The 11,431-nt window shown below is 36.2% G+C and overlaps 1 protein-coding gene across 1 annotated transcript in view; it reads right to left on the bottom strand.

The window, feature by feature from the left end:
* Nucleotides 1–483: 483 nt before the first annotated feature.
* The window catches only part of REV3L (REV3 like, DNA directed polymerase zeta catalytic subunit), an 80,974-nt gene continuing 70,026 nt past the window's right edge, over nucleotides 484–11,431 (bottom strand). Inside the window, exons 26-32 of the mRNA XM_070932810.1 lie at nucleotides 9,588–9,697; nucleotides 8,982–9,096; nucleotides 7,818–7,955; nucleotides 7,410–7,600; nucleotides 6,068–6,314; nucleotides 4,017–4,226; nucleotides 484–1,567 (exon numbers count right to left, since the gene is read on the bottom strand). Of these exons, the coding sequence (XP_070788911.1) occupies nucleotides 1,427–1,567; nucleotides 4,017–4,226; nucleotides 6,068–6,314; nucleotides 7,410–7,600; nucleotides 7,818–7,955; nucleotides 8,982–9,096; nucleotides 9,588–9,697 (1,152 nt within the window). The 3' untranslated portion in view covers nucleotides 484–1,426. The remainder of the gene's footprint in view (nucleotides 1,568–4,016; nucleotides 4,227–6,067; nucleotides 6,315–7,409; nucleotides 7,601–7,817; nucleotides 7,956–8,981; nucleotides 9,097–9,587; nucleotides 9,698–11,431) is intronic.

The following is an 11,431-nucleotide window of genomic DNA, read 5'->3' as shown; positions in this document are numbered from 1 at the left end:
ATTGCTTTCCTGGTGGGGTGTCTCAATCCTCTTGGCTTTAAAAAAAACACTTAAAAGCTATTTATTTCATAAGACACTTGGACTGATTAGTTTGGGATGAACACTTTTTAAAAAAGATTTTTATAGATGTTACAGAGCAAAAAAGATGTTGAAAAAAATGTGATAGTAATATTTTCCCCTATCATATAAACACAATTATTAACAGAATTCTATGGTGCAACTCATGAGATTTTATATTCACTGTAGTTGCTTGAATCATCTATTTTTGTGGCCATTTTTCTCCTCCAAAGATCAGTAGGCTATAGCATTTGCCAGCTCATATATTTTCAAGGGCTGTATTCTTTCAGTAAATTCTTCTATTATTTTATATATTAATTACAGGCTTTTTGAATAGCAACACTGAGCAATTTCTATTCATTAAAGAGAACTCTTAATTCATGTCAATTTAGTAACATTGTTTAAAACATTCCAGTTCAACTACAATGAGATTTAAAAATGCACATTTATTTGATTTTATTAAATTTACTATGGTTGCAATAATTTTTAAAAACAAAATGATTTCCAATTAAAAAAATGAACTGTGACCACATAATTTCTTATTTTATACAGTTATACAAATATTCTAAATACACATTTTCTTATGATGGCAAATAAATTTTAACTGTACAGTACATAATGAAATATTTAAGCATATTTAGAAGCAATAGAAATGTCTATACAAAAGCAAAAATGGATTTTTTATTTAAAGTATTGCAACAGTCCCACAGTTTTATAACAAAAATGTCTTTGCACAGTTCCTCACAATGCCCCCATTAATAGCCAAAGCAAGACAGTGATTTTAGAAAATGTTTCAAAAATGCTACACTTACTACTGTTTGCAGTTTCATCAAAACAACAAATCTACTTGGAATCAAGCAAAATGAAGAAATATCCCAATCAACTTTAAAATTGTATAAAATCCATTGCACATTATTTTAGTCAGTTATTTGAAAAGTAAAAAAGTGTATTTACAAAATATTTTGCAGTCAAAATTTAAAGTTGATGAGTTATCAGTAACACACATCCTGATAGTTCAATAAAACACAATAGCAGTTTCCCAAAGATTTTCAGTATTACTACAGAAATCCACAGGGAAATATTTTTATTATTCTGAAATGGGTTTACAAGATGTTAACACAGTTTTTTCAACATTTGTCTTATAAACAATGTTAAAAAGGCAAAAGAATGGCATCATTAAAAATGGATTATTAACAGATTATCAAATGTATTTTTAATTTACTTAGAACAAACATTCATTAGTTTTAGAACACGTCAACAATGTATGAAAATCCTGGACAAGATGAAATTGAAGGACCATGCAGGACAGTTTAGAGTGGTAAACATTGAAAACAAAAATAGCACCTGGAATCCTGTGACATTAGACAATCTAAAACTGATCAAGTAGTTGACGAAGATATGGTGCCTTAGATAATTCTCGGCTCACTCTGGAGACTTTGAAAAGCACCGGACAGTTCAATGAAACACATGGTATCTGTCGATCAAAGCAACTTGTACAATTCTTGCATATCTAGAGGAATATATAATTAATTAGTGCAAAATACACTTAACTGGGAAACAATACATAATTAGCGTGAGACAGTATATGGCTATTTCTGTTCAAAGTAATTATGTGCAAGACCAGATAGAAAAGAAGACATTTAAATTTTCTCAGCCTCTCACTGAGAAAATAAATAAATATGGTAATAATAAAATAAATAAAAGGAGGCTGGGAAAACTAAGATGGCCATTGATCAGGAACATCTCAAATGGTCATAAAGCAGGTTAACGGTAATGTGGTTATCAAAAAATAATGAAGAAAATGCTGATAATCCATTAAATTGTACAATCTTTCAAGTTTCTAGTTCTTGATTTTGAAAAAAGTTTGTAAGTATTGAATGCCTGGGACCGGGGCGGGGGGGGGGGGAAGAACTACACTGTCTACTCTTCCTCTAAGGATTGACGCAAGGCGGTTCTAATTTCATGCATGAAAACACATGATTTCCACCAAATCCTTATCAACTCATTTCAAGCCTATGGTCTTCCACAGACCTTGAAGATCTGTGGACCCTGAAAATCAGAATGAAACATAGTGTTGAAGACTACTAAGGATACATAATGGTAAACGGAACATATGGTCCATTGGATGAATGCCATTACTTTAAAAATTAAAACAAACTATACTGGACTCAACCGTTCGTTAAGTCTATAGTTTCCAAAATAGTGACATAAGTTTATTTACTGAAAAATAGTGCATGCCTAAAATGCTTGTCAGTATCCAGAGGACTATGAACTGATCCAATCTTATTGGATAAATCAAACCTTTTTATATGCTAAAAGATAAAGTCTCCAAAGGCCAAATTGTAATGATTATATTAATATATTATAGGTAGTCCTTGCCTTAGACCACAATTGAATTCAACATTTCCATTGCTAAGCAAGGCAATTGTTAAGTGAATTTTGCTCCATTTTATGATCTTTTCTTTTGCCAATGTTGTTAAGTGAATCATGCAGTCATTAAGTGAATCTGGCTTCCTCCACTGACTGACTGACAGAAGCTGGCTGGGAAAGGTTACAAATGGTGATCACATCACCCTGAGACAAACAATGCAACTGTCATAAGTATATGCCAGTTGCCAAGTGCCCCAGTGCCATGTGACTCTGGAGTTGTTGCAATGGTCATAAGTATGAAAACCGGTCATTTTTTTCACTGCGGTTGTAACTTTGAACAATCACTGAACAAATGGTTGTAAGTTGAAGACTACCTGGAATGTTTTCTTGGCAACAGTCATCTGGGATTTTTTTTTTATCCAGTCTAGCTTTCAGCCTTGTAGCCTCTATGTAGCTACATAGGATGTTGCAATGAGAGAGGGAATTGGGAAAAATGGAATGGAAAAAAATCGGCCACTGTTTTCCTTTGAAGTGACATATTTTACAATCTGGACCTAATTACAGCATAACCAGGAGCAGTGTACAGACATCCACTAGGGTACATTCTGTATGCTCTCATATTTGGTACAGAACAATAGTTGGGAAAGATATATGCAAAACACATGTTTCTGAAAAATGTGATTTTTAGAAAGTATTCACTATGGTGTAAGTTGGGTACTTTGAAATTCGTATTAAAGAAAAATGCACAGAATGATTATGGGTTTCCTTCCAGGTTTTTTTTTTTAAATCACAGAAACTATCTTTTAGTTAAAATTCTTCTAAGCCTCCCCCTTTAGAGCAAAAATTTTAAAAAATCTGACAGAATGGAGTAAGGAATAACATACAGCATTGATATAAACCACATTTAGGCTGATCAGCACATCCCAGCTTCTAACTGAATGTAAAATGCCTCTTGCTTGTTTAAATGCTCTCTCAATAGAAATTAAGAGCAATTTTTTTAAAAAAGCAGTCTCTGTAATAAGGTTCCATGAAGAGCACAATGATTTTTACATACTTTCTCATAATCCTATACAATTAGTGTCCTTGGGAGGATGCCGCTTGACATCATCACAAAAATGTCATGTATCCATCAGACATTGAGACAGAATTACATAATGTTGTCATTTGAATGACAACATAATTTTTACATGTTGACAGTTTGTCATTATCACTGTTGTCAGAAAAATGTGAAATATTTTAAAAAAAATCTTATCCCCCAAATTCTCTTTGAGTAAAGGCACTAAACAAAGCTCCTATCCTTCCACATAAAAAGTATGCAAAAAGTATGTTATTATTTTTTTCTTCTTACTCTTTTAGAATATAAAATTTATATGGTTTAGAATTTAAAATATTTTAAGAGTTCCAGCCTCCCTACTACATGCATCTAAAAACCAGTCTAATAGTTACAATTAGCATGTTAGTTTATCTGAGTATCTGCTCAATCTTTCAGAACACCTTTTATGAAAATTCATAAATTATTTGTTTCGAGTAATGTGTCCCAGTTGCAAAAAGTTAAACAGACTATTATTCTCTACCAGTTTTATTCCCACCTTGGTTATTTGTTCATGTTTACGCTCCAACTCTCTGATTTCCTGATTTAGCATTACAATAACATGCTGTGGTTGGCTCCTACATTTATTGCAGATTCCATGCTGTGTTAATTCATCACACACAGGGCAATGTAGGGTGGTGAAATATTGGGAAATTGTTCCTTTTCGGCATTCTTGCTCAGTGCGAGACATTGTGGACACTTTCTGGATCTATATGGTACATCAAATAAAGTAAAATATATTTAGTAAGATACATATGTACAAAAGCTTTTCCTCTGTCAGCATAACTTTATCTTCATTTATATTTTCCTCACTATGTCTTGTCATTATATGTTCCTTAATACATATCAAGAACTGTTAGCAAAGGTCAACCAATTTATTTTATCTTTGAGAGCTTGAGTTTCGCAATTTTGAAGGTATGGTTTGATTTAAGGGAGAGCCAATGGAATCTCCAAAGTGTTAAATTAAATTAAATCAAAGAGCTACAGGAATAATATTTCCTGTCCTAGGGAGGTCACTGTTCCTCAGATAGGCGGGTGTGAATCCCTTCTTTTGAAATGGGACCCTGGAGTTCAGTCAGGGCTGTTGATCACGTACCTCTCCCCCAGCTGCGTGGCCTCAGCCCTGCCCGCTACTAGATGTCTTAGCCGAGTTGGCGGTGGAACTACCCAACCTTTTGGTTGTGGGAGATTTCAACCTGCCGTCGGCTGGTGAGACATCTGAGTTGGTACGGGAGTTCATGACCTCCATGACGGCCATGGACCTAACTCAGATTGTACAGGGCACAACTCACATTGGAGGACACACACTCGACCTGATTTTTCTCTCTGGACAGTGGATAAATGATCGTGGGGAGGGGACTTTATCTATCGACCCTCTGTCATGGACCGATCATTTCCTCCTTAGGTTTGACTTTCCCACTGCCATCCCCCGTCGCAGGGGTGCGGAACTGGTAAGATGGTTCCGCCCCAGGCGCCTGATGGAACCCGAAAGGTTCCTGATGGAGCTTGGGTCATTTTCCGCCTCCTTAGCTCACGATTCATCCGAGCCCTTGTCGCAGCCTGGGAACGGGCTGTGGTGGGGGCCCTGCATCGAATCGCTCCTTTGCGGCCTCTGATCCGATGCAGATCCCGGGCGGCGCCTTGGTTCACCGCGGAGCTCAGGGAAATGAAGCGTCGGAAAAGACGCCTGGAAGGTGGTTGGAGATCCTCCCGATCCGAGTCCGACCGAACACAACTAAGAACCCATATTAGGTCTTATCTTGTGGCGATGGAAGTGGCGAAACGTAACTATTTTGCCACTCTCATTGCATCTGCAGAAAACCGCCCAGCAGCCCTGTTTAGAGTGACCCACTCCCTCCTTAATCAGGGAGCGAGGGAGGATCCCTTCCGACCCTCTGGAATGGATTGCCCACCGAGCTCCGGATAGCCCCCGACCTTCTTTCCTTCCGTCGCAAGCTGAAGACATGGCTCTTTCGTCAACTCAACTGATCCGTTTGGGGATACACTGTTATAATTTTAAACTGTTTTTAATAGGGTTGTTGATTTTAATTTATTTCATTGTGATTTGTATTGGAATTTGTCATTTTGTAAGCCGCCTTGAGTTCCTAGGGAGAAAGGCGGCATATAAATTGCAATAATAAATAAATAAATAAATAAATAAATAAATAAATAAATAAATATTTCAAAAATTTATTGTGGTGGAAGCTTTGAGGATGGTGATGTTCTCTAAAAGGTCCATCATTTCTGCCATTAACACAATGAAGCAGCTGCTGGAAATTTGAAGCTTCTTTAATACAGCTAGTGATGAATAATTCAATACTAGCTGTATTGAAAAAAATTCTTTAAAAAATTCTCTGACATCTGAAGCAGTAAAAGAGGAAGTAACGAAGTTGAATAATTCAGCTCAAATCTTGCCACTCTTAAATATTAAATTCAATCTGAAACCCAGATAATCTGATACATTTTAAAATTGGTATATTGTAAATATACCTCATTTTTTCACTTCCACTGTTACAATCATGCATTATATTTACTATTTCACGTACTCACCCTTGGTAATTCATTATACCAACTGAAAACATCTATGCCAATGAGAGATAAGATCCTAGCCAGGGGAGGAAGAATCTGCTTGGTTATATAGTAGGTTGCATTCAGCCTCAGATTTGGGTCTTGCAAAACATCAATGGGCCGTCTAACCAACTGTATGAGAGGCAATCCTGGCATGCCATAAACAATGACATACGGAACTCTTTCACCAACACGTGGCTCAGACCGTCGGTCATAAGCAAGCATCTTTCTGCGGGGAGAACAACATTAGGTTTCAAAATCCATCTGCTGCATGTGGAAGTGACAGAAACACCAAAATTCAAAGAAACTTTAATTTTATCTGACAGTTTATATTTATTTCTTGCAATTCCTTTACATTACTTCTACCAATTACTACTATGCAAAATATACAAATGAAAGAACCATACTTTAAAACTAAGATAAGGAAACTAAGACAAGATAAAGCTATAAGAACCACTCTGATCTAGGAGTTAATGCTCCTATCTAGAAATCAGGAGACTGTTGAGTTGTAGACCAACCTTAAGAATAAAAGCTGGCTGAGTGATTTTAGACCAGTCATTCTCTCTCATCCCAACCCACCTTAAAGGGCAGTTGTTGTGGGAGAAATGGGAGGCTGAAAAAGTATTTCATATATTCGCCATTTTGAATTATTTATAAAAATACAGCTAGTGCTCAACCTACGACCACAATTCAGCCCCATATTTCTGTTGCTATGTGAGATAGTTGTTAAGTGAGTTTTGCCCCATTTTACAACATTTATTGTCAGTTGTTAAATGAATCACTGCAGTTGTTAAGTTAGCAAAACGGTTGTTGAGTGAATCTGGCTTCCCCATTGACTTTGCTTGTCAGAAGGTTACAAAAGGTGATCCCATGACCCTGGGGCACCGTAACTGTTATAAATATAGGCTAGTTGCCAAACATCTGAATTTTGATCACATGACCATGGAGATGTTGCAACAGTTGTTAAGTGTGAAAAATGGTCATGTCACTTTTTTCACAGCAACTCCTAATGGTCAGTAAATGAACTGTTACAAGTTGAGGATTACCTGTAGTGAAGGCTATTCATTCATTCATTCATTCATTCATTCATTCATTCATTCATTCATTCATTCATTCATTCATTCATTCATTCATTCATAAGAATTCAGACCTGGCTGATGGTAAAAATGTGAATCTACAAAAAACCTCTACTTTTTATACCTTAATAAAATGAAACACCTTTCAATATTCCTGGATGATATCCAAGTATGTTTTCCTATTCACCCTAATATAAATGATTTAATATCAAATGAAATATTAACATCCTATTACTTATTGTTACTACCTTGTAATCTCTAAAGCTGGAACACAAGCACCAGGTCTGTATGCAGAACTTCCTCGGTACTCCTTTGCAAAGATGAAGTCTTGCATGCTAGCCTTCCCTTCCAATAATTTCATGCACTGATTTTGCACATATTGCTTGATATGACTTATATCACGTGTTTCAAATAGTAGTTTAATGGAACGCTCAAGTATCTGGAAAAGAAAAAGCAAGCATGTTTTCAGTTGTCCTTTCAAAATTCAATTAAAGATACTTGAAATGATGGTGGCATTTGGCAACATTACTGCACTTGTGTATTATCAAATACTCTGGGCAATTTACAAGGAAGTCATCCCTCTTTTTACAATTGGTACTTTCATCAACTAAAGAATGAACCCGCTAACAAAAATGCATACTTCATGTCTATTTTACCTTGGAAACAGCAGGACAAGCATCTCTTCTGACAGTTTCTATGCCTTTTGCATCAAATACTGGATCTTTCTGATCCAACGTTTCATACATATAACCAACATATCTCTTTTTGGTTTGCAATATACATGGCAAATAAACCTATAATAGGGAAACAAACATTAGAAATTGCAAACTTGTATCAAAAATGCACGTTTCTAAAACTATATACCCTTAATAAAAAGAGCTTAGTTGTAATCTTCCAACAAAGCATTTAATTTAGACTCTGAGTGACAACCTCCATATGTGACAGGCTTTGAATTCTATTTGCAAAATTAGTTGCTGTAGTACCTGGAAGACTGCCCTTTGTGCCATGCTAATGGGTTGGGCCAGGCTTGGCTTCGCATAGTCCCAAGGAGCTTCCTGTTGTGTCATAGCTCTGTAGCTAAGGAAAGCACCACAGAGCTGTGCCGCACCAGAAAGTCCCTTTGTGCTGTGCGAAGCCCAACCCCAGCCCCAGTTCCACCCTGCCCTGAAAAGGCTTTTGTCCTCCAGAACTCTGTTGCCCAAACTAATCTTTGCCATCTATTTGCTACCACAATACATGCCCATCCTGGCCCTTCTCAAGGCCATCTTCCACAGGTGTTACAAAGAAACTGCCACCAGCAACCTTGAAAGAAAAGTTTCATGAGGCCAGCAGCTGTTTTACGAAGGGCGAGGCTAAGCAAATTTGGCCACAGAGGGAGCAAGAAGATGGTAAAGGTCAGTTAGGGCAGCAGAGGCCATGGAATGCAGGGAGCCAAAAGGTTATAGATGGAAGGAGAGATAGACTGGTGGGGGAATTGAAGCATCCTTCCAGTGGTAAGTAAGGGCAGGCTACCAAGTGCCTGAATTCTGGTCACATGGCTGTGGGGACGCTTCAATGGCTCTTCAATGACGCTTCCGGCACCAATTTAAGGCCTTTCAAACGATCGCTGAATGAATGATTGTTAAGTCAAGGTCTACTTGTAGAAGTCAATGGTGAAATACCTATTTCATATGCTGTGAACATGTGAAAGACTCCTAATTTAGTCTAATAAATATAAACACAGTGAAATTGTTATAAAATTAAAATGCTTTGAAATGTTACATGAAGAAATGAATAGTAAAACTATCGAGTGCAAAAATATCTTTTAAAACTTGTCTTACCTTTTCAAACTTCAATTTGACTGGTTTGGGATTGGTAGCTGTGACTGCTTCAGCAATTTCTTGACCAATTTTAAATGACTGTTCCTTGGTAGCTCCTTTCAGTAGTACAAACATGCTAAAACAAATGAATTGGGTATTTAATTTTTCCCATAATTGTTTAAGCAGCACAATAAGAGTTTATAACATGGCAAACGGGATACGGGCACTTTTGCACAAATTACAGTTCTAGATATCCAGACTGTTTCTGCTTACTTTAGTCCTTTAGTTCTAATTTTGCCTTTTCTTGGAGAAAAAATTCTGCCAACTTTCTATTCTACTGTTTGAACTAAATTCTTATACAGATTCAAAAGTTCTTATATTATATGACATGTCAAATTTTTCAACTTTCAATTTCCAAACGTTAGAGGTGCTCAAAAGTTGTGACATGTCTTGGGGATTGTAAAGATATTTTGCTTACTTTAATATAATTTAGATGTGCTTGGTAAGTAACTACATAAATATCATAACTTTTTATCATTGTTTGTTTCATATGAATCTATCTGATGTGATTAAAAGAACAAAAAACAACTAAACACAATATTGGTTAGCAAGCTTCTTCTTAATTACCTGTCTGTGTCCCCATATACAACCCGTGCTCCCCATTTCTTTGTATCATTCACTAATTTTATTGCACGTTCCAAGGTCTCTCTGGCTTTGTGCACAATACTATCAGCAATCTGGAGATTCAAAAAACATATTACAAAAATCTTAGAATATTTTCTTTCACCTAATCATGCAGTTTTCATTCATTTACAATACTCTTACTACTGTTTATAAAATTATATGATTTGTTCTACACATCCTGCAGAATTTTTATAGCAGAGTAAAAATATAGATGGATGATTAAACAAATCTATTAATGTATCTATCTACATACATTCAAATTAGCTTTCTGATCATTACATTCAAAATGCATTAGCATACTGTATATACATACTTATTCCTTGGAGCCAGAAATTACACGGATAAGAGACCCTTTCTCTTACTTCCATCAATTGGCACTCCTTGGATCTATGGGTTTAACAGTGCTGCCCAAGCAGTTTTAATTGCTCTTTTGAGGACAAAGTGAAAAAATCCTGTCCTCTGTGGCAAATACCCAGAGGATGACAATAACAATTTCATTAACACCTCTACTGCAGATCTCAATGTCTGGAAAGGTTTATAACAGGAGTTTCGATGTCTTGTAACAATTTGTAATTTACTTAAAAAAATTACAGAATAGCAGAGTTGGAAGCGACCTTAGAAGTCTTCTAGTCCAAAACGTTGCTCGAGCAGGAGACCCTATATACCTTTCCAGACGAATGGCTGTACTATCTCTTCTTAAAAATCTCCAGAGTTGGAGCACCCACAAGTTTTGAAAGCAAGTAGTTCCACTGATTAATTGTTCTAACTGCCAGGAAATTTCTCCTTAGTTCTAGGTTGTTTCTCTCAATTAGTTTCCATCCATTGTTTCTTGTCCTGCCTTCATTTGTTTTCGCTAATAGGTTGACACCCCCTCTTCTTTGTGGTAGCCCTTAGATATTGGAACATTGCTATCATGTCACCCCATGTCCTTCTTTTCATTAAACTAGACATACACAATTCCTGCAACTGTTCTAATGTTTTAGCTTTCAGTTGCCTGATTATTTTTGTTGCGCTTCTCTGCACTCTTTTTAGAGTCTCAACATTTTTATATCATGGCGACGAAAACTAGATGCAATATTCCAAGTGCGCTCTTACCAAGGTCTGTGGTAATAGCCCTTCACCTGATCTTGATTCTATCCCTCTGTTAAAGCAGCCTAGGAATGAGTTGGCTTTTTTCACAGTTGCAACACACTGCTGGCTCATAGTTAAATGATTGTCTACTAGGACTCCAAGGTCCCTCTCACAATTGCTTCTATTGAGCCAGGTACCACCTATTCTATACCCGTGGATTTGGTTTTGTGCAGTTTGTGTCTTAATGATATTGCTATTGTTATTAGAATGGGGGACTAAAATGTTGAACAATTAAATAATGAAGGCCTATATTTATATTTATACATATTTATATTATATAAATATGTATAGTAACATTACAATTATATAAGTATGACTTAAATAATGAATAATATTAATACTATCACTACTACTTGTATTCACAGAAATGTTACCCAGATGCCTCACTATTCATGTATTGATATCAATGTATATTTTAAAAAAGAGAGAGATTAAATAACCATTTGTCTAAATGGTATAGGGACTCCTGCATCAGCAAAGGGTTTGACTAGAAAACCTCCAACCCGCTTACAGCCCTGTTATTCTGTGTTCTATGTGTTCTCAGAATTATCTGAACTAAATCAGTATTCCTGTACTACAGTTAGTAAACCAAGCCTTTTTTCTTCTAATGTATTATGCTATATTTGTGTGTGCCTTTGATCCAGTTTTTGGCTTCT

This window comes from Pituophis catenifer, unplaced genomic scaffold (assembly GCF_029215685.1).
Source record: "Pituophis catenifer annectens isolate HBS135680 unplaced genomic scaffold, rPitCat1.0.hap2 SCAF_1, whole genome shotgun sequence".
Lineage (NCBI taxonomy): Eukaryota > Metazoa > Chordata > Lepidosauria > Squamata > Colubridae > Pituophis > Pituophis catenifer.
This window is presented reverse-complemented; position numbering and strand designations above follow the sequence as displayed.